We start from the raw sequence: 24,562 nt of genomic DNA on the forward strand, positions 1-24,562 counted from the left end.
ATTTTTTAAAAAAAGAGTTTATTTGGCTTAAGCACATAGACATTTTTTTGGCTAATTTTTGGATAAATTTGTCATCGAACTTTTCAAGTAATTTACATCTTGCCTTCTTCTCTTTTCTTTATAATCTCATTGAGGTGGGCGCACATAATGAACGACCCATATTGGAGGTGGGGCCACACACGATAAATGGTCCACATCAAACGCAGGCCCCCTTAATGATGGATTATCCACATCAAGTGGGCCCCACATGATAAATGGTCCACAACAAAGGTGGGAACCACATGGTGGATGATGGACATCAAAGGTGGGCCCCTCATGATGAATGGCCCATATTAAAAATGGGGCCTCACATGATGTATGGCCCATATCAAGGTGGACCCACATAATGAATGGTTCACATCAAAGGTGGTCCCCCACATGATGGATGGTCTGCATCAAAGTGTGGCCCATCATGAAAGAATATCTAGATCAAGTGAGCCCCATTTGATGGGTAGTCCATATCAAAGGTGGGACCCACATGATGGATGATGGTCATTGAAGGTGGGCCCACATGATGATCGACCCATATTGAAGGTGGGGCCCCACACAATGAATAGTCCGCATCGAGATGGGCCAACATAATGGCTGGAGTGGCCTTCACGTGATGGATGACCCAAATTGAAGTGAGGCCCCTCGTAATGGATGGTCCACATCAAGTGGGTCCCACCTAATGGACGGTTCACATTCAAGTTCTTGCATGATGGATGATTCATATCCAAAGTGGGCCACATGATGGATGATCCACATAAAAGATGAGCCCCACACGATGAATGGTGGACATCAAAAGTGGACCCCACATGATGACAATCCACTTCGAAAGTAGGGCCCACACTATAAACACATTAAATATGGACTCCATGTGATGTGTGATGGGTACTGGACAATGAGGAGCCCGACGTAAAGGACAATTAGCATTGGTGGTGGGGCCTTAATGATGAATGGTCGACATCCGAGACGAGCCTTGCATGAAAGACGGATCGCTTTGAAGGTTTGACTCACACGATGGACGGTCCACATCAAAGGTTGGCTCCATATGATGGATGATCCACATCTAATGTATGACATAATAGATGACGCAGATGTCTTAAAATATGAAGATTATAACCATCAATTCTTTTGTCATTTTGGACATGGCATCTACGGCGAGATCTACCAAAACAGCTATTTAAATTATTCTTATAATAAAGTTGTTGTAATATTTAAAATTAATGTTAAACTACCTTTGAAAAAAGCTCTTATTTAAAAGTTTTACCAAAGGTACTTATCTCAAATCTGAGATCATTTAAAAAAAAATAAAAATTTGAAAAACTAATTTTACCACGAGCTTATTTAAAACAAGAAATAGAACAAAAAGAACTTATTGAAATAGCTTCTATTAAAAAAAAAAAAAAAACTCTTAATGAATTAAATTAGAGATGCCAAATGAGCCCTTAGTTTGTAGATATATAGACCATGGTTGATCTATACAAGCCATTGATCTTATGACCCATCATGGATGGCCCATTCCTAGAATATCCTCTCAATTTGTCAACCCCAATCTTTCCATTGTTGGCATCCAAATACATGGTTAAAAAGAAATGCACAAAGAAAGACCAAAGATTTGATGGTTAGGATCATCTTAGCCTGAAGATTTTGGATGAATCGTCCATTCATGATGGGGCTGTCAGATCAATGGCCTGGATAGACTAACTATGGGCCCCACATCCACAAACTAAGTTCCCTATTCATTAGGGAGCTTAGTACAAATGGATGCTAGTTGGCAATCTAATGGTCTTTTTGGTGGAAATGAAATTGCAACTTATGGGAATGAATATCATAAGATGGTTGCTAATTTGTAAAGACAAAGGCATTTTTGGAATAGATGAAAAAAATAATTTCAATAGAGATGTGAATTTACAATCTAAGTACCAGACGTGGGTTCGAGTGCCCATGGTACTCTGCTACGATGACCCAACTACAAAAATGCCCTTTTTTAGGGCTTGTTTGGATATTACCAAATAAGTAGCTTTTCTAATTTAAATTATTTTAGTTATTAAACTTAAATATTTTTTCTAAAAAACTACTTATTTAAGTTTAATAATCAAATTAACTTATTCAAGAAAAGTAACTTATTAACTTCCGTAAGTAGAAAAAGCTACTTGGTAGTTTCAAGACGGCCCTAGAAAACAAAAGCCAGCAGTTGCAGCCCCTATTTAGTGATGAGAAAAGTTTCATTTATTAAATGGTTAGGATGGTCCGATGGAAGCAGCTTTTGCTCAATGGCTAATCAAACGGGAATATGTCTGGTTGAGATCATCATAACTTGCCACGTGTCGGTATGTTAGCAGATTACTCTGTATTTCAGCCACTTAATGGTCTTTCTTGAGAGAATGTTGTCCCTTGTTTTTTGAATTATTTATCAGCCGTTCATTCATAAAGTGACAGTCAAATACAATCAACTACTCTTATGTTTTTATTCTTTTATTAATGGCATTCACTCCAGTAATCTCAACGCATTGTTATAGGATTCCTTGCCGGCTGTCTGCCCGTTGATTATTACAAATTATTTTACGGGATTCTTTGCTGGCTGGATGCCGGCCGTCCACGTGTTGTTCATTTGAAAAGTGAAGTGTGTGCAATTTCAACCATTGCCAACGTTACAGAAATACCAATGGGAGGAAGAAAAAAAAGGTGAAATGAGGTAATGCCGCACGTGACGAACCTTGCCTAGCAGCGACTATAAGAAAATGCCTGAGGAATTTGTTGACCGGGCTGTGAAATTTACACCATAAAAATGTATGAGATCTGAACCGTTCTTTAGGTGTGTTTCACCTTTAGTGAGTGGGCCACAGCCCAAGAGGCAAATTGATTGAAGGACGTATGAGAATATATGTCTGTAGTTAGAAGAGGTCGACCAAAGGTCAATCTGACCAATCAGGGGTGCGCTGATTGAGCAGTTTGAATCAGTCCATTACTTGATTGGGCAAAGATGAATAATGAACCGTTCAGATCTCCCACACATGTGCCGCTTGTGCAGGAAATACGGCAAAATGTTTAGCCTTTTTGGCACGAACTTATGATGGGCATTGGAAATGTTTGGGGCCACTATTTTACAATCACTCCTTTTATAACCGAAAGCAGAAATGATGGTTTGTTGCCAAAAGTAAAAGAGCTGGTGCTGGCTCTAGTACCATAGGCTTACCGTACTGCACCTTTTCTTCCTGCAATGTGTCATATGTATAGGAAATGCTAGCCGTGGAAAAGGTTGGCCCCATCATGAAGATCGTCCTCTGTGAAAATCAGATCCATCCAAAACATCAAGTGATTCCAACCTATATGTTGGACTGTATGGCCATCCGTCTATTGGTTACTGGTATCGCCTACCCTATGAGTGGATCGCCTTGATTTTCATGGTGGTTGATTTTCGCTACGTGACATACCCTTCTTACCATTTGGATTTCCCAAACAGGTGATACCTGGAGAGGGGAAGGATGCTGTTCATCAAGCATATGGTGTGATGGTCAGTACCTGATCATTTCTCAAAGTTTATGGGCCAAATGATCACACCCAATAAACAAGGTCCCAGCCCTATCACGCCTCCCTGTCTTTCTCATTTGTCTCATTTTTCTCTTTTTAGTGGACATGGCCCATGTCTTTTGGTTTTTTCTTTTATTTTTCCCGAGAGTTTCATTTTAGATTGTTTTCCTTAAAGATGGTTTCCTGAACTGGGCAGGGCCTTCGTGTGAATCAAGAACTTCTAAAGTTTTTGGAGAGGGACCCACCCTGACATCACTTTCACCCTTTCTCTTTGTCTTTCTGTGTTACTCTCCCCCTAATGATTCATGTTGCTTTGAATTTATAGATAATAATAGAGACTGTTGGCTCTTGGTGAGCTAACGGTGGACACTTGGTAAATTTTGACATGTAAGATATGTGAGGGGGAATCCATATCAATAGTCAGGCCAAAAATGTTGTCAGGTGTCTATTGATTGTGGCCAGCTAATGGTACACGTGACACTATAAAATGGTCCACTAACACCTGTAGGAGTAACAAATGGGAACTAGGATAATGACATCACCATTGGGTTATCACGAGCCTGTGGTTTTATTTTGTTAATCTAGTATGTTAGTTGCGTTTGGGATGTGCTGGAACTCTAAATGTGCAACCTGTTTGGATTTGCGATGTTTTACGGGTCGGATAGACATGATTTTAGGATACTAATTAGGTTTCCCACAGCATTTGGATGATTAGTCGGGATCTAATTTGTTAGGTTCTAAATCCTCTAATCAAGTTCATCGATTGTACCTGTGATGTACCAAAAGTCTTGCCCACTTGACCTATTAAATTTTCAATGGTCCTTACCATGGATGATTTTATCAACGCTTAGCAAAAATTAGAAGAGTAATTTAATGTCATTTAAGATAAGGTGTCTACCGCATGATACTTGATATGTGGACATTTTGAATTTATATATGGAGGCATACATGATGTAGAGCAAGTCGCAGATACTTTCATGTCCAAGATAGATTAGAGAAGACCCGATCAGAAGTAGATGTCATATATCAAGACTATCAGAACTTTTAAACATGCATATCTCATAAACTGGAATGAGTTACTCAACATAATATATATGATTTTGGGGTAGGATGAGCTATTTTAGCCAACTAACCCGGCTATGCGGGGTTATCCTTGCTGAATTTGCGAGATTTCATCAAATCGACAATCGAATTTCATGTTTATTTCCATTTTTACTATTTTTAGTAAGTTCTAGTTTGATTGCTGTTTTTACTATTGTTAATAAGTTATACTTTGATTGTTGTTTTTACTATTTTTAGTAAGTTTTGATTTGATTGTAACTCTTCATCCGTTGTGCTCTAGGAGTTGTGTCCAACATGAAAAGTGCTTAGAATAATTAGGAGAATAATGTGGTTAAGCCATGTAGGACACTTACTATTTATAGTTAGTTATGAATTTTAGGGAGTTTTAGTTGTAGTTTAATTCCTGAACTTTTTCCAAGGCTCGGTATCCCTATTTAAAGGGTTAAAGACTCATTTATTTCAATTTATCAATTAATTTATCAATTTTCTAGAATTTTATTATTATTATTTTTTTATTTTTTCCTCGTGAATTCAAAAAATCCCTGTGAGAAGTTCATAGAAGCTTCATGGATTCGAAGTAGTTATCTTTGAGGAAGACATATGGTAATCGACCTTATCATGTTCATCCTTATGTCAATACATTAACTCAAACTAAACCAAATAAATTATGATAATTGATGTCTCTCGAAGCGAAAGTTCAAAAATCAGATTGGCTGAACAAGCCTAGTCTCGACACTTTTTGTTGTTGTTGAAGTAAGATACTTTCATTTTTAGTGTCTAATGAAAACATCCATTATTGGATAGTCAACCAATCTAATAATTGTAATTTTTTATTCATGATAAATTCGATTGCGATCACAATTTGGGGAGTTTATTTTGAATCATTTGCATTCTGTGTATGCAATTTCTAAGTAATTCATAAGTGCATGCGAATCATCCATCACACTCTACTATCAAAGTTTCTCTCTTTTTCCAATGGCAAAAGGCCGTTTGGGGTAGTTAGTACCCACAAAGCAACTTTAGGCTTCTCTTAATAAGCAATGATTGCCTCTATGTAGTAAATGCCTAAACTACCTTTCCATATATAAAAGAAAATGGTTACTCACCTAAAACCATTTGTGTTTATACGGTACAACTTATACCATTGTTTTATGCCTTTCGGATTTTGTTTAGGCTTAAAAATTTGGCTACACTCACATGTCAATTTTGCATCATTTAAAAAAATGGCGGTGGCTCGTTAAACCTGCACATGCGATGGTTGCATAGGATATTCAGACCGCCCAGCTAGTTGACTCGACTGTAGATGGGATGCGGACCCCATGCAACAATGGCCTATTGCCAATAAAAAATACCATGTGTGACCTGCAATGGAAAAAGAATAATGATTAAAATATTTACTCTTTCTAGGTGCATAGGATGCTTTTTCATTGATGACATATTATTGTTGAACAACAGTTGTATGCAATTTTTGTTCATGCAAAATATCATAACCGCAAAGTTACATTGAGAACATGATATCAATTGTCTTATTTTAACTTTTGAATTTGGAACACTCATTATTTAACTTTTAAGCATCTGTCTAATAGTCGTTAATTAGATGGTTGGGATTGCTTCTGTGTGATTTTAATATGTGCTCCATTTGATGGTTTGGATAATTGTACATCAATATAATGTTTGAGGACGAGTCCCCTCCCTTTTCTAAATTATGGTTCGAAATTAACGCATGAGTTTGACTCTTGATAATATTAGTCTAAATGCTTTAAAAGAGTTGTACGGTACAATCCATTCTATTGTTTTATGCATTCAGAGATTTATTTCAGGCTTAAAATTTTGGCCACCCTTATGTTTCAATTTTGCAGCATTTAAAAAATAGTGGTGAATCTTCAAATGTACACATCCAATAGTTGTATAGGGATTCAAACCACCTAACTTGCTGACACAATTACAGATAGGACATGAACTCCATGCAACAATGATATATTGTTAATAAAAAATGTCATGTCCGCGTGATATACATGGGATTCATAGCGAAATGATAAAATCATTAGAATCTTTACTCTTCGTACGTACGTATGCCGCTTTTTCATTGATGATACATTATTGCTCACAACAGCTGTGTATAATATGTGTTCATGCAGTGTACCATGACCACAAAGTTACATTGAGAATATAAGAGAGGGACTGAAGGATATGTCTCAGCTGCTGCAAATGCGGATTCTTCTATCTGCTGTAGGTGTCTAGGCGAATCATCGACTGCAGACCGCCTAAAGGCAAATATTTCATATTCGAGTCGGTTCGCCCAATTAGGTCTCGATCTCCAGCAATTCAATTATGGCGAATGAGAAATATCAACAAATAGTAGGAACCCAGCAGCGAAGGGGGTTACAGGGGAAGGTAGCAGCAGGAGTGCTATTTTCCCTTAGTTCTCTCGTCTGCTCTTCTCCTTCATTTACTGTCTTATTTTAACCATTGAATTTGAACCACTCATTATTTAACTTTTAAGCATCCGTCTAATAACAGTTAATTGGATGGTTGGGATTGCTTGATCCGCATGATTTTAAGATGTGCTCCATTCAAAATTGGATCCACAATTTGGATGGTTTGAATAGTTAGTTGCACATCAATGTAGTGTTCGAGGAGAGTTCCTACCCCTTTTTAAATGGTTTAAAATTAACACATGAGTTTGGCTCTTTATAATATTAGAAAGATGGTAGGGTACGACTCATTTTATTGTTTTATGCCTTTAGAATTTTGTTTCAAGCTTAAAAATTGGACTGTACTCATATTTCAATTTTACATCATTTAAAAAATAGTGGTGAATCTTCAAATGTACACTTATGATGCTTGCGACAATGAAGTATCACCAGTAAATAAATTAAAAAAAAAACCATGCGCACATGCTGGACATGGAACCCATAATGGAAAGATCAAATCATCATAATTAATCTTTACTCTTTACAAGTGCATATGACGCGTGTACAACCGTATATAATTTATGTTCATGCAATGTAGCATAACTACAAAGTTACATGAAGAATATGATATCAACTGTCTTATTTTAACCGTTGTATTTGAACTACTTCTAATAACTTTTAAACATCCATCTATTAACAGTTAATTGGATGGTTGGGATTGCTTGATTAGTGTGATTTTAATATGTGGTTTGGATAACTATACATCAATATATGGTTTGAATCCCCACCATTTTTTAAATGGTTCAAAATTAATACATGAGTTGGATCTGGATATCTTTAGACTAAATGCTTTAAAAGGATTGCACTGTACAACCCATTCTGTTGTTTTGTGCCCCTTAGAAGTTCGCTTCAAGCTTAAAAATTGGGCTACACTTATATTTCAATTTTGCAGCATTTAAAAAATGTGGTGAATCTTCAAATCCACGCATGCGATGATTGTACAAGAATTCCGACTATCTAACTTGCCGTCACAATCACAAATGAGAGCGTGGACCTATGCGACAACTACGTATCACATATAAAAAGTATCGTATGCGTGTGATAGATATGGACCCATGTTAAAAATAAAAAATTATTAGAATTTTTATTATTTGCATGTGCACATGATACTTTTTCATTAACAACACATAATTACTACCCAAGAATTATATACAATCCTTGTTTATTTGTGTAACGTAGCATAACCACAAAGTACATTGAAAATATGATATCAACCACCTTATTTTAACCTTTAAATTTGGACCACTCACCATTTAACTTTTAAGTATGGGTGTAATAGCAGTTAATTAGTTGGATGGGATTGCTTGCTCGGTAAGATTTTAAGATGTGATACATCCAAAATTGGTCCCACAATTTGAATGGTTTGGATAGCTGTACATCAGTGCAGTGTTTGAGGATGTGTATCCACCCTTTTCTAGATGATTCAAAATCAACACATGAGCTTAGCTCTTGATGATATCATAGTAGAATACTTTAAAAAGGAAATTAACCTAGGACTGCTTGTAGGGATCATTCTCCATACCAATTACATATAGACTTGCTTTTTCTAGCAGGTGGCAAAAGTGAATGGGATCCAAAATAGTAATCTGATGGGTTATACCATGGATGGGCCATACCCCCAAAAATCACTAAGATCTGATAATCCTGAGCACTCTATTGTACCATGGATGGATCATCACTCTTTTTCCTGAAAACAATCCAAGGGTTTGGATTGTCCAATTAGTGTGGATTTTGGTATATGGTCCATCCAAGGTAGGGCTTACCTGATAATCGTTTCAGATCTTGTACACATTTGCCTCTGGTCACTGAGGCAAAAGAACTTATCACAAGTACTATAACTAGTGGTACTGTATCCTCTTTCAGGACAACATGCCACTTGCACACAACATCAGTACCATGAAAACAGTAGGTCCCTTCAGTAATATCATCATTCTTGAAAATCATGATGATCCGATCACTAGGTGGGCCACACCAGTATATTGAGTCAGGCTGTCGGTTGTACATTGCTTCAAACGTGTGACTCATCCGATGGGCAGAACGATCTAATTTTTTGTCCTAGTTAAATTAATGGTGGGGCCTACTGTTTTCACGGTAATGATTTCCTAAAAAGGCGAGATATTCTACAAACGCAATATCAACGGTGGGAACATGGGGTGTCGGTTAAGATATATAAAAAAACTCCTTTTGATTTGTTGGTGAAACGAAGAATCTGCTAAGGAAACATATCTCTAAAGAGCTCTTGTGAAATTACTGAAATACCCTTAGGCAAAGGATGGCTTCTGCTCGCTTCATCACCGGAGCCGGAGCACTAACACTTTTATGGATACTAGTTCGATACGCATGCTTGGACAGAATAATCAATCGATCTGGACCATACATTACATCCATCCAAACTCCATCGAGCACTATACATAGTTACACTGACTGGAACAGCGTCACCCGATGGTATGACTAAGTATTCTTTCCAGTGAAGTCCTACGCAACGGTTAGGTTTGTTAGACAGACATATTTCTGGATATGGTCCGTCCAAGATGGGGACCACCTGATGATCCGTTCAGATCTCAAGTAATATAGGCAAATGTACGTCGAGTAAGGCAATGATAAGATAAGAGAAAAAAAAAAAAAACAAACGCCATGGTGCCGAAGCAGATTGCCTGTGACCCGCATAGTAGGGCTAAAAGTTACCCGTGATCGACCTGACATTGGGTTGGGCTTGGGGAAGATGTATCGAGTTTGATTTCAGGCTTAAGTTATACAAACACCAACTCGATAATTCTTGGGCCAGGCTTGGGTTGAGGTCTTGGGTTGCCCAACCCAACCCGAACCCAATCAATATATAAGTTACTTCTAAGCTATAACTGGGTGTGGATCCTATGTATCGAAGACATAGGAAATTTAAGTTGTCCGGTCTCATTGGTCCACATTATTTCCGATGACTAAAGCCAACAAGAAATGTTGGATTTCTCTCTCCTAAATAGATTGTGTGCTGTACAACATGACTTTTAAATGAGTAATTGTTCTCTATTTTAACTTGTTTGTTTAGAATAAATGAAATTCTTTGTGATAAATAAACACATGTATAATTAATAAAATTATAAATATAAAAAATAAGACGTGTATTAAAATATAATAAATTAATACAATTATTAAAATATTAGCATATACCCTCCGACCAACCAGCCTAACCTGACCGAACCCGCTTGGGTTGGGCTTGGGTTGAATTCCCAACCCGGGGTTGGATTGGGTTGGGTTAGAGTCGAGGTACAGGAACCTTGGGTTGAGCACCAAACGGACCCAAGTCGCCGGACTTTCATCCCTATGCATAGAGATATACCTATGCTAGGGATGTGTTGAGCTCAAAGAGATGTCCCTGACAAATCTACTCCGTCCATATGTTTTTAAAGACTAGAATAGGACAGGAATCTAAAAATCAAGAATGTCCAAGACTTAGGTGGGTCACCCCAAGCGAAACAGTGGGAATGAAAACGTCCACCGTTGGAACTTTTCTGGAGCTGATCATGATGTTTATATGCCATCCAAACCGTTCATAGGGTTAATATCACTCAGATAAACTGTACGCACAAATATCATCGTGACCCCAAGCGTCAATTCCCACTGTTTCATGTGGTATGGTCCAAATGAGTTTTGGATCTGCCTGATCTACAGACTCTTGTCCTATCGTTGTCTTTCAAAACAGATGGACAGTGTGGATTTGTCACAGACATCCCTGTGGCCCCACACAGTCCCAGACACAGAAATATCTCTGTAGCTATTGCAGGCAATCCGCTTCCGTCCAAGCCCGGATGTAGATTGCCTGCGTCACAAGCTAAACCGAAAGGTTGTTGTTTGATGCTCTTAAAGAAAATGACACTTGATACGTAGGCACAAGGAATTTGTAAACATGGGTACCAATAATACAAATTAAATTAACTCAACTGTCGCTAAGTTACACTCCCAAAATTAAATTGGTTGAACAATTCTAAATTTGAATATTCATGTATACTTGTTTAATGAAATAAAACTATAACCATAATTTTCATTTTCAACCGTCCAATAAATGTTCACTGAATTAAATAAACACAGTTTTTATTTCATTATACATCTAAACTTGGACCCATAACTTTAAAAATTTATTTTGAACTTGTACGGCACCTACCAACGCAATTTCTAAATATCATCTATCATATCATTCCAGAGTATCAAACTTTTCTCTTTCTAAAATGCCCCCATCAATTAGATCGGATATCTGAATTCCTTTCGTAGGTTTTTTTTGCATTTTAATGTTTTTTTTTCACGTAAAGCCGGTGTAGAAAGTAGGGGTATGATCGTCATATAAAATTCAAAAAGAGAAAAAGCCCCTTGAAAGGGAATGGTTTTGCGGGAGGAATAAAGCTGGGCTGCTGGAGATAGACGATCCCAACAAAGCTCCAGCTTTTCTGCATCCAGTTTTCTCTTTCTTTGAATTTCCAAGAAACACATATGACAGAAACAAGGGAATAATATAAAAACGAATTTCAATTGATGGAAGATCTGAAGTGTGCGTTTCACACATTTTTATATAATTGCGCAGTTCATTGAGCATTCAAAAGGTAAACATCCGTGTCAATCCAAGCCATCCACATTGTGGGTCCCATTCAAAACTGACGCTGATTTGTTTTGGAAAACCTCAACCATCCGATTGGTAGCCTTTGAATAAATGGTCCACTTTAATTTGGTCAGGGGTCCAAATTCAACGGCCAAAATCATAAGGTTTGGATCATCCATCAGTATTAAGTTTGGCCCATGGATTCAATGTTCTGAATTTAAATTGCATTTTTGCCACGTGTCCAGGATGAGTTGGAAATAAGCCATTAGGAAACACACATCAAATCCTAGCCTTTAATTTATATAATCACGTTGCAACCCACGATCCAAATGTAGAGCGTCACCTCCACATAAGAAAAGTGCCTTGCCTGCCAATATTGAAAAAAAGATAATAATAAATAAATCAAATAGAATGAAAGGCATGTGTATCTTCAAATTCAAATAAAGATCATAACAATGACATTTTGGGAATATTGGGGTACTTCGGTAGATGGAGGTTCACACCTGAATTCTTACATTCTCTTGCGTCTCGGGCATTTTTTTTGTGCTCTATTTCTTGTGAAAAAAAAAAGAGAGTCATTTTCTGCATCTTTTTGTTGTCAGAAAAAATCGACAAGGACCCCTCTTTTTTGCTAGACTAGCCACCTTCTTAAAGCTTGGAAAGTCATCATATGTACCAAAATCCAATAACCCAAGCTTCCAAAAACCTTGCTTGCTGCCTGTTATCACAGTAGAAACAACATAAGAGAGAGAGAGAGAGAGAGAGAGAGAGAGCCACAAAATACATAAAAAAGAAAAAGAAAAAAAAGTTTAAAAAAAAAAAAAAAAAAACAATGGTATTACCTTAGTAGCACTGGAGGTAACAAAAGAAACCGAAGTAGATGTAGCAGTAGAGCCCGATAATTCGGTCAGGCCGACATTATAAACCATGGTTATGTCAGGATGGTACAACCCGTAATTCCTCTCCGACGTTGGTCCGGGTTTCATGTACTCATTAAACAGAGCAAACAGATAAATCTCTAATCTTTGGTTAGGCCTATAAGGGGTCCCTTCATTCAACATCTGCCTTTGCACCAAGTTCTTGTTATAAACCCTAGCATTTTCTATGGTTGCACCCACTTCTTCTGAGTCCCCTTTTGATGGCCACCCAGTCTCAGAAACCCCAACATCCAGACCATCAAACCCCATTCTAGAAATAGCAAATGAAACTGCATCCACCATTGCATACAGCATGTTGTTGTAGTGCAGATTGGTCTTAGGGTCTGTCATTCCAGAATTAGGGTTGAAAAGAACATAGTCTAGTGAGACTCCATTTGGGTCAGCTTTGTATGAAAAGTAGGGGTAAGCATTGATCCAAAATGTCCCTTTAGTCCTTGTCAAGAACTGCAAGAATGGTGCTATGACATTGGCGAGATTTTCTTGAAAGGCTCCAGAAGAAGGTGGGAATGACTCAGCGAGCACTGCTAGTGAACTCGCGGTAGAAACATGGATGGATGCATCGAGACCGAGCTGGACGAGTGCAGCGTGTATGCTGGACATGGCGGGTACTAGATTCGATGTCAGCGTTGCATCGTTGCTGGCGAATACCTCATTGCCGACGTCGATTCCAGTGATTTTGGTGGATGGGAAGTAAGGTTTTATATTGGTTGTGACCCATTGGAGAGCTTGTCCAGGGTCTGTGAGTGTGGATACCAAATTGTTAGGGACCATCACAATGATTTCGATTCCAGAATTTGCGAACGCGGTGAGGATTTGAGGATTGGTATCGTAGATTCTTGTTTTGGTTATCTTAAGGGAGGTTAAGAGAGTTCGAACTTGTTCTGGTTGGGGTAGATTGTCAGCTAGTTGGCCATAGTTGATGCCGAGTGGGGTTACTCCTCGTAGGAAACCAAACTCTACAAAAAGAAAAGAAAAAAAGACAGTCAAACAAAGATATTCAATGAAAAAAGTAGAAGAAACATGGTTTTTTAATAGTAATAGGAGGTGATCAGATGATTTTATCATGGAAATTGATAGTTACACTCACCCATATTGATAGATACACCTTTTCTTTTTATATTTTGGTGATATACAAATTGGAAAATGGTGGTTGTATCTATCAAAAGGGTAGGTGTAAATAGTGGCACATTTTATTTACACATGAAAAAGAAACCCACATGAAAAAAGGTAATAAAAATGCAAGGTTTTGAAAAATAAAATAAAATTATAACACTGTTATAACGAAAATGCTCTCTCCCCTGCAGTTTTTGTAACAAAAACATATGTTAAATAACGGATGTTATCTGGAAAATATAGAAAGAGAAAGATTACCTAAGGGTAAGAGAGAGAACAGCAAGCAAATGGGAGTAATTGTAGAGCTGAAAGAGAAGGTAGCCATGGCAGAGAGGGAGAGAGAGAGAAAGAGAGAGGCTATTGTAATTCCTCTCCTCGCTCGTCCGGAATTCTCTCTCTTGGCTTTGCCTTGCCAACTCTCTCCTATCACAGCTCTCTTTATACATGTTTTTGCCTTGCAATATTCAAGAGTGATTGGACATTCCGAAGGAGTGTGGGGTCCATGCAACTCACGTGACCAAGCTACGAAGGGTTACGGCCGACGGGAAAGGGGCGAGGTAAAGCGCCGTCGCTTAAGTCGCTTTTTCTGACCGATTGAAAATGTGTAACGTGCGTAAAATCGACTCCGTTCATCACTAGGTACATCACCCCCTTTTTTATTCTTCAATTTAAAAACCATTAAAATCATGTGGTATGTCCACCTGAGTTTTGAAAAAATGTACCTTTTGGGTGATTATTCAACCTGACGTGGACATTACACTAATGGGTTGGATGATATGTAAACACCATTGGTAGAGCTTACACCAAATTAATAGCCGGAGTCCTTACTAGCTTTTTCCTAAATGGCGGCTAAGGTGGTTAGGTCTTTGTCTTTGACCGTGTTTGCTTACCCGAAGAAACCCAACACAACCCAATGGAAGTGGATTGCCTTTGACTTCCGGCACAAAGGTAGCTGTGACCGGGGCTGTGTGGGGCTCACAGAGATGTACGTGATAAATCCACTCCGTCCATCTGTTTTTAAAGACCACAAAAGGACAGGTATCTGAAATCAGGAAGATCCAAATTTCAGGTGTGCCACACCAATGAAACACATTGGGAACAGAAACGTCCACCGTTGAAACCTTCCTGGAGATGAGAATGATGTTTATATTCCATCCAAACCGTTCATAGGGTTACTACCACCCAGATAAACTATAGAAATAAATATTATCCTGATACAAAACTTCTTTCAAAGTAGGTGTTCAAACCCCAGTGTTTCATGTGGTATGGCCCACATGAGTTTTGGATATCTCTTATTTTTTTATTTTCTTTTTTAATTTTTAATTCTGTCCTACTGTGGTCTTCCAAAACAATTGGACGGAGTGGATTTATAATGGACATTTCTGTGGGCTCCACAAGGTCAGGCACAGGAATATCTTTGCCCTGGCTTACAGGCAATCCGTTACCCATCCGATAGTTTTCTAATTTTTTTTTTTTTTTTTTATTTTTTTTTTATTATTATTTTTTTTTAACACACACACTCTCCGATGTTTTTTGCTTACTTTTAAAAATCAAAGAAAATAGAAAAGCCAAAATATAGGTTTTTTATACTAATAGGATGTGCCACGTGTCAATAGCATTGTCGGGCGAAATAACACAATTTTGAAAAGATTCATTGGGTTTGCCTTTGATGACAAATAGACGTGTGAAGGCCTTGAAAATGCCAGAATCTTCGTTGCTTCTGCTACGACAAGGGCTGGCGAGTTGGCCCAACCCAAGGTTCCTGTACCTCAATCCTAACCCAACTCAACCTAACCTCACCTTGGGTTGGAAATTCTCAACCCAAGTCCAACCCAAGCGAGTTCCGTGGGGTTGGCCAGCTTGATCAGGGTAGATATATGCTAATATTTCATTATTACATTAGTCTATTCAATTTTCAATACAAGTTTTATTTTTAATACCTATAATTTTATTAATTATATATATGTAGTTACTTATCGTAAATAACGTCTTTTTCTAAACAAATAATTTAAAGTGTAGGACAGCTACTCCTTTAAAAGTCATATTGTGTATCAAGCAATCTATTTGGGAGAGAGAAATCCGGTGTATCTTGTTAGCTTGAGTAATCGGAGATGACATGGACCAACGAAACCTGACAACATTCGGATTTCCTGTGCCTTCAACACAGATGATCTATACTCAATTATAATTAATTTAGAAGGAACTTATATATTAATTGAGTTCGGGTTGGGTTGGGCAACCCAATACCTCAACCCGAGCACAACCCAAGTTTTCATTGGGTTGGCGTTTTTATGGCCCAAGCCTGAGACCAAACTTGATACATCCTGCCTAAGCCCAACCCAATGTCGGGTTGGTCACGGATCGGTCGGGTTGAAACCGCCCAACTTTCAGCCCTAGATGCAACCCTCTTTTTAAGAACTCCAAACTTGCCACCGGGGTAGCCTACTTGAATCAAGGAAATTCACGATTTTAATTTCCAGTAAGGCAGGAAACCTGATGGATGGACTGGAACTCATGAAAGTTCAACCCACCGGCTCTCTGTGGGCGAACATACCTAGCTCGTTTTATGCTAGTGCATTCATATTACTTATAGGATAGACCAAGGGGGAGACATATATTTTTTGACGAAAGGTGTGCTGGTGAGGTACTAACCACATAGAGAGAGAAGGAACAGTGCAGTCTTTTTTACGGTGATTTACTCACGTTATTCATTTAGATGCATGGATTGAATGTCAATTACTCATTACTATATGCTTCACGGGTTGCATGGTCTCTCTAATTATATGCTTCTCTGCCAAACATACACCAGAGTAAAAGTGCATGCATGCTACAAGCAAGAAGCGACGGTAGCAATTTAGGCTATTGCTTTGAGTAAGAAAAATCTTAACTGTCACTTGTCAAAGGACTATATTTTGCAAATGATGATGTAAAAAGTGTTTGTATATGGTAGAAGAAAAATAAAAAATAAAAAATTGGATCTATTTTAAAGTGTGCATGAATTAGTATGAACCTAAAATCAATTGTAGAGGGTGAAAATCAATGCTTGTTCATTTAATTTTATTTTTATTTGGAATTCACCACCATAGGGTTTCTACTTTGTGTGCCAAGGAAACTTTACCATAGCATGTAGCTTTGTAAGGCTTCTTAGGCTGCTTTTACATATTTATGGAGTTGCACGTCGATTTTGCCACAAAGCTTTTCTTATAATAGATGGGTTTTTTAAGGACAATTCTTATAGATTATTTAAATTGCAATCAATACCCATTGTATACTTGCATAACTACATAAGAAATGAATGAGTAAAACTTGTCAAAGTATGAATGTCTTCACCTGTATACTACATGGATGTAAGTGATCAACCTATCTCATGTCATCATACACATTCTTCTATGTACCATCTTAAGGCTTATTGTTCTAGGCCCATCATATCTGCTGGCCATGAATGATCATCCAAAAAAAATTGAAATGTTGATTTTACAAAATAATACATATTATGATTTTGAATCCAATAGTTTAATAAAAATGATTTACAAAACTAGTTCATTCGGGCATCTTAATTGATTATTTTGATTCTTGATATAAGGTAAATCCACAAGGGCTATACATTCTTTATTGAGAATCTTAATCTTTATAAGAACATGATTGAACACCCATTTAACCACGATCCTCCCAAAAGATTCAAATATTGGTGAATTATAGCAATTGATTAAATCTCTATTAGAACTCTAGGTCATCTCAAGTCTATAAGAATAGGAAGTGCAAGCTAATATCAAACAGTTAAATTGTGTATACATGCACACACCTATAATATACATGAGTGGGGCAATGTTCTATTGCAGACACTCCACAACATGTATAATGGCTCATGGATTTGGCTATCCTGACTTATCTACTGACAATAACAATTATCTAGATTTATAAAGAACCAAATAAGTTAGGCCTTATAATGTTTTTTACATTGAATGTGTCTTACTTCATTCTCCAGAGATAAAGAGATTGTGATTAAGTTTTCCAATGAATTCATCCATATCATCTCCATTTGACTAAAACAAAGCATTAGGGTCTTTTTGTGTAACAACCCGAAATTTCACGACCAGAGTTTGTACTCGTGTCCGATAAGACTGGGTGTTAATGATGTATAAATTGGATGCTTTTGAAAATCACAACGTATTTTTTTCCTCATTTGGATCACATCCATATATATTCATGAAGGTAACATTCATAAGAATAAAATCAATTGTATTGATTATATTTTATCAGAGTAATAAGAATAATCAATTGCTCTCTCAATGGAAACTTATTACAATATCAGAGTTTATAGCGGAAGTATAGAACTAATTTATTAAACTATCTTCTCATTCTTTTCGTATAATCTTTTATAGGGAAGTAGTACTCTAAGTCTTCAATCTGTACGTCACCTGCATCATTTGTACGGTTGAGAGAGGATCAATGTCCTACTCATAGTGACGGTTATCCTTTAAGATTAACAATAATTCAAGATATTCATAAAAATAAAGTAAGGGTCTGATGCGTACCATGCTCCACTAACATTAGGGTATCAGCATGCACGAACAACTTATATGAGATGCATACCTAGCAAAGCGTGTGCGGCTCATCATACATAATGATCATCACAATGTGAAAAATAGTTTCATGATATCCAGCTCCACCCATACTCTCACTATACGGATATTCGCCGGTATGGCCAACGCTACCGTGGATTTACATGAACACCTCAAGGTGCATAACACATGAGTTAGATGATTTACGTGACACGATTTATTCATGGAGCGACTATTTGCAACATTCAAATCCCGAAAGTGATGTGATACTGCATTTGCGAATTACACACATTGATTTGTGCACCACTATCCAAAACCCAAAGAATTACGTGTCGACTAAGATGGCATTTACCCAGAGCGCATTATGTCTATGATAGACTATTTGAATCACTAGTTGTAATATATTTGACCACATCGTTTGCACTTATAGAGAATATAAACTGAATTATGGAAATTTTGAAATATTAAGATACATGCTCAAGCCTTAAAGGTAAATAACACATGACCAATATAATAAAGAGAAGAATGATAATGGTCAACTCAAACAGTGACAATGACCAACATAACAAATAGGAGAGTGATAATGGTCAACTCAATAAAAGAAGAATAGTAATGGCTAACTCAGCAAATAAAAGAACGGCAACGACCAATTCAATAATAAGGAGAGTGGCAGGGTGAACTCAATAAATTTGATAAGGCAGGAGCAAGGCTTATATCTAGGGCCCACGTAAATTCATGAAGATCACATGTAATATCACAAATCCTCACAGGATAAGTAAATGATGATATCAACTAAATCAATTGAAAGAATAATTCTCAGAAAACATATAAACAAGAAAGATAGGATAATTCACATAATTAAATGCATGAAAAGGCAGGATAAATAGAACAACTTAAATTACTGCAAGCTTAAAGGATAAAACCCTCACATGTCGAGTAGGATCACGCTCTTAATATTGAATATATGTGTTGTAGTATTCAATTCTAGCAATATTAACACAATTCATATGATTAGTTTTCCATATCATGGGAATTGTATGGTTGATCCACACTTTGCCTACGATTTAATATGGATGTAGACTAGAGTAGTTTCCATACTAATTTAAGAATTTCAATTCACAGTCATCTGTCTACTTAGATCAACAAACATCCTTAATTTAACAATTCTCGAGGTTTAGCGATTCTCTACGCTGAGTCGACTCAATGTGACTCGCTAGCTGATCAATCTAACTCGAAAGCCTAATGAAAAATCTGGTGTATGATTTAGATTAAAAGGAAAATTAGCAGAGAGATCTTACCTGTCAAAAAGGCTGGCTGAGGTTTCTACAACTAGACTCGACTCACAGTTGGACTCAGTGATTCCACTGAGTCGACCCGAAAACCTATTCTGTCTCTCGTTTTTTCTCTCTTGCGATCCCTCTCTTTCTTCCCTTCTTTCCATATCTCCTCCAGTCGCTGGGCAGCACGCCCATTTATAGGTGCGGTGCTTATTCCAGATGTTTCTAGCGAGATCGTTCGCAGGCCGATTTCTCTTCGCACTCTGTTCTTGCACAGCGGAGATGCTTGCGTTTGATTCACGTTTGGCGTGGATGGCCGTCCATTCCAACCAATCCGACCTCTTGGGGATGGTCGAAACTTCCTTTCTCGTAGCTTGGACGGTTGGGATCATTGTCTTGGTCCCGGGTTTACCCGTCCGCCCTGATGGATCGTCCGGATTGCTCGGACGCACGTTTCTTTGCGTATTGCCGGTTGCGGTGATGTCAGTGGGGCCCGTATTCTATGGTTTTTGAGAAATCCGTGCCTTCCATCAGCTGTTGGTGGAATTTCGGTCCGGGATCGAGTGCTTCGACTACAGTTGGCGCGGCCCACCTGATGGATTGTGTGGGGATCGTTCGGACGTCCAGCAAGGTGGAGGCCGATCCTTGCCGTGGCTCTGACCAAGATTACTAAGATCTTGGTCGGATTCAGCGTACATTCGAATGGACAGTCCGGATCGGACTTTTGAATCGAGAGGGTGGCCCATCAGAACCGTCCGCGGCTTCTTCGTTTGAATTTTCCGCAGCGGGTAGTCCACTAGAGAGAGGACTCTCTCTCTCTCTCTCTCTCTCTCTCTCTACCTGGAAAGCACGGGTCCACTCTGGTTTGACCGTGCTCACGGTTGCTGTACATTGCGGGTGAGTGTGCACACGCACCTTGTATGTGAGGTCCACAGTGGTGTTCCGGAGAAATCCACATCGTCCAATCGTTTTTCCATCTGATATTAAGGGCTAAGCCCAAATTTGAGGCGTATCTAAAGATCAGGTGGACCATGATTAGTGGTATTTTGATCCATACCGCTGAAACCTTTCTAGGCTCTATTGTGGTGTTTATTTGTCGTCCAACCTGTTCATCGATCCTTCTTCGCTCGCTGGACACCACATTCAATGGTTGAGAGGCTGGTTTGTCAATTCGGTCTCTTTTACAATGATCAAAGGGCTGAAATTTGATGCGTACAATTAGTCTAAGATTTCTTAGGCATAGTATAAAATTCGACGTCAATCGGGTAGAGGGAACCATGTGATCTAAAATTCAAGGTCTAAGTTAGTGGCATTTTCGTAAATACTGATAATCTAAGAGTTTTAGGCAAATCTAATAGTTCTAGATGGGTACACGTACATTTCTAATATACTCTTAGATGTGAACTTATATCTAAATCATTATGGACAAAGGGTTATTTACCAAATCATTAAAGGGAAGGTACTTACATCAAATCTCATGATGGATGGTCCTAACTTTAAAATCAACGGTCAGGTTGCTGGATCTATGAATGGAGACTGTTCTCAAAGGTTAGATTAGTGTCAGGGCAATGATATAAGGCTAGAATAGTTAGATTGGTAAGGTACATATGTATATGTTACGTTGAATCTTGTGGTAACGCTCGAGAACTTTCGATGCTCGAGTATCGAAAAGTTTGGAGCATTACAGTTTGAGACTTTGGATTTGGAACCCCTTGGATTTAAAATCCTTATGTTACGTTTGACACTTTGGATTCAAAATCTTCTATAATTCAAAAGTAGCTATCCATAAGAATTTACAGGGATTTGAATTTAATTACTAAATCAATTTTAATATTTTTAATTAGTGTTAGTATATAATGTTTGACACCATAGTTGTAATAAGCCTATTGAAATATATACTTTGCTCAAAAATGATGAAATTCCAAGTCTCGGATGGGCCACAAACACAAGATGACATCCAAGTGACTAACTAATGATTTTTAACCATTAAGTTTCATGGACAATGTTTAGACGACGTAGATCATCATTTGAAAGTAATTATAGTGGTGCAATTGATAATCTGATTGTTTTGGAATATCATTAGTGGGCCATGTACCCAATAGATTAATCGCCTAAGTGACACACATGTAACACACGCAACTCTTGGAAGGAATTTAAATGTAATTCGAGCTTTCACCTTGTTTCAAACCCCCTCTTTGAGGGGATTTGAAAACCTCAATTACCTTACGGTGCCAAACATACCAAGGGATTTGAAATCCCCTCAAACCTCACCAAATCCATGGTGCCAAACGATCCCCCAGCAAAATAATAATAATAATAATAATATATTAAGCTAAAAAGTAATACATTCCAATAAATGTTACCCCCAACTTAAAAGATTAAATTCCTTGCCTATTCCCTAATGATGGAAGCTCCTGAAGTATCCAACCGCTTAATTATGAAGGCAAAAATATCCACGACTCCTCACAAATTGGGCCAGTCAATAAGTGGGCCACAAATTCTTGAAAGAAAAGGGCCAGTCAATTCAAGAAAGATGACCAATGAGCTATAATGTTAGGATACTTCCATACGCAACAAGTGTGTACACATTGACCTACACAGGCATTCAAACACAATAGACGCATTGCTATTTACAATATTACTATAATAGCAATACTAGGTGCCTTTATTAATATATATTTTAATATTACAAGCCTTATGAATTCGCTCGTTACTTTGACTGTGTATCATCTTCACAAGTATGATTTGGTTTGTGCGAATTTTGAGAAAGCTTACTGAGTCCGTCTTTTTTATTTTATTTTATTTTATTTTATTTTTTTTATTTTTTTTATCTCACTTATTTTCTGTTGATTAGCTTGAGTTTGGATTTGTGCATATGGTCCATCATATATGTGTCTCACCTACTGATTAGACTGCTGATATTGAGCCGATTTACTTTTTATAAGTGGGCCCGTCTTGTGAATTACCTGAAACGTGCAAAAAGGAGCTGAGTAGCCTCCTCAATCTATCTTGGCGAAAACCGATTTTAGCATTTGTTTTCGTGATTCGCCTTCCCACCGCCTTTCCGTGGCTCAAGCGAAAGGGTGTGAGAAATGTAAGGTGATTTACGCGAGGAGGGGTTGAAGAGGGGATTTGCAAGGGAAGGGCCAACATGGTGGAGGTGTGAGGGATCCGGTCCATTCTTCATGTAGGTCTCAGTGTTGAAATGTGAATAATGGTAATTAGACTGGCCAAATCATTAGGTGGGCCGCACATATATGTTATGATTTAAGTGATTCGGTGGATTACTTATAGGATAGTACTTTTACTGTGTGGGGACACATAAACAAACACATACGTGAGAATACAGCTCATGTGATGTCCAACATTTTATTATTATTATTATTTTTACACACGCACACACACTCATGCTAGTGGAATTTCACCACCTATGGATACTCGAACCCTTACCGGGTGTTGAAACTCATAAGAGTCTACCACCCAAGCAAGAGTACGGATCCAATGTCCAGCATTGCTTGTAAAGGGAATTTGTTGTGCAACTGCTCATTACTATGGCACGTTTAAGAACATGTAATCAAGCAAAAAAAAAGAAGAAAAAAGACGTGTATTCTGTATCCAAACCGTCCATCCGTCAGATCATTTTACGACATTATCCTAAAAATGAAATAGATCTAATTACCTGGTGGACCATACTATAGGAAACAGTGGTAATTGAATACCCTACTATTTAAACATTCATAGGACACATTAATGTTTCTGTTTTTGCGGTATTTATTTCCCATTCAATCTATTAATAAAGTCACGTAAGCGTGCATAGAGAAATTAAAAACAAATATAAGGCATTAAAATGATATGAAAAAGCAGATAGACCGCGTGGATGCAGGATACATATCAAGGTGGGCCCAACGGTAAGAACCGCACCGTCTTGGTTGAGTCCGGATTCTCACATAATCCATTTCCTGGCCCACCAACTTTTTAAAAAATGTCAGGTCTAATACAAATGTGACTCCTCTGGCAAGCATCTACGTGTCAATGAAATGGTTCCATGTCGGTCGACCCACACCCAGTATGATAATTCTCCAGGAAATACCTAACTCCAGGACAATGTCTCCCAGCCGACTGGGGATTGCTTCCAGCAGTACAACACATGCTCTTTATATGTGTATACACCTCACGTTTACATTACATTACATGCATGGATATCTCCATCCAAAACTAACGTGGGACACACCATAGCCAACAATGTACTATTATGTTTAAATTTTATATATTCATCTATTTTCGTACACTTGTGTTTTCCAATGGCTTGATTTTTGTCTTCCCTTCATCCTTGTGGGCACATGATTACTAGTGTGGCTAGCGTATGCAAAACAAGATGGCCCCATATGTCAATATTAGAATGTGTCAAAGATACGTTCTTATCATGATTGGACCGAAAGAAGGCTGATTGTGAATTGACGGTAACTTTTTTCCAGGGCGCACAAACTATTAATCATAACTAAAATGAGTCATCCGAGATGAATTGACCCACATTTATCTATTTGTCAGACGACGTACGCTTTCAGCTTAAAAATGAATTTTTAGGAAAAATTTATTATTTTTAATAATTTTAAAATTTTTAATACTTTTCTATTTTTAGTATTTTAGAAATAACTTTAATTGCACTAGCACTTTTCTATCAAAAGTTTATTTGAAAATTTTATTTTTAGAAATTAAGCTTTATACTAGTTTTAGTAGAATTATAAATTTCATTAGAGTTAGAATTTTGCTGGTAATTATAAATTTTAAAGTTTTTTTCTATATTAATAATAATGTAATAGGTACACACATAGTAGGTAATTATTTATTAATAAAATTTTGATTTCTTTCCTTGTGATTCTAACAAGTTCCGTGGGATCCGGAGTAGGTATCTCCGCAGGAAGACGTGATTGACCTCGTCACGTACATCCCCGCATCACATGTTATCTGAAAATTTCAACGGTTGCGTCACACTCGC

The 24,562-nt window shown here is 37.7% G+C and overlaps 1 protein-coding gene across 3 annotated transcripts; it reads right to left on the reverse strand.

The window, feature by feature from the left end:
• Positions 1-11,603: 11,603 nt before the first annotated feature.
• On the reverse strand, positions 11,604-14,156 carry LOC131240862 (glucan endo-1,3-beta-glucosidase 11-like). 3 transcript variants are annotated; one of them, XR_009168888.1, is made up of 4 exons: positions 13,986-14,154; positions 12,519-13,570; positions 12,180-12,394; positions 11,604-12,043 (listed from the first exon to the last, which is right to left on the reverse strand). XR_009168888.1 is itself a non-coding variant. In XM_058239371.1 (3 exons), the coding sequence occupies exons 1-3, from the start codon at positions 14,050-14,052 to the stop codon at positions 12,401-12,403; spliced, it is 1,116 nt and encodes a 371-aa protein (XP_058095354.1). In that variant the 5' UTR covers positions 14,053-14,156; the 3' UTR covers positions 11,604-12,400. The 3 variants fall into 3 exon arrangements, 2 of the variants coding, with proteins under 2 accessions (XP_058095354.1, XP_058095353.1); XM_058239371.1 differs by having other exon boundaries at positions 11,604-12,405; positions 12,527-13,570; positions 13,986-14,156; XM_058239370.1 differs by having other exon boundaries at positions 11,604-12,394.
• Between the last annotated feature and the right edge of the window lie 10,406 nt (positions 14,157-24,562).

The sequence above is a fragment of the Magnolia sinica genome, chromosome 3 (genome assembly GCF_029962835.1).
Source record: "Magnolia sinica isolate HGM2019 chromosome 3, MsV1, whole genome shotgun sequence".
NCBI classification, from domain to species: Eukaryota; Viridiplantae; Streptophyta; class Magnoliopsida; order Magnoliales; family Magnoliaceae; genus Magnolia; species Magnolia sinica.

Coding starts and splice junctions, on each gene's coding strand:
- LOC131240862 (XM_058239370.1), bottom strand. CDS start 14,052: ATGGCTACCTTCTCTTTCAGCTCTACAATTACTCCCATTTGCTTGCTG. Junction 13,571..13,985: donor GTTCTCTCTCTTACCCTTAG/GTAATCTTTCTC, acceptor TTCTTTTTGTAG/AGTTTGGTTTCCTACGAGGA. Junction 12,395..12,518: donor TTACCTCCAGTGCTACTAAG/GTAATACCATTG, acceptor CTGTGATAACAG/GCAGCAAGCAAGGTTTTTGG.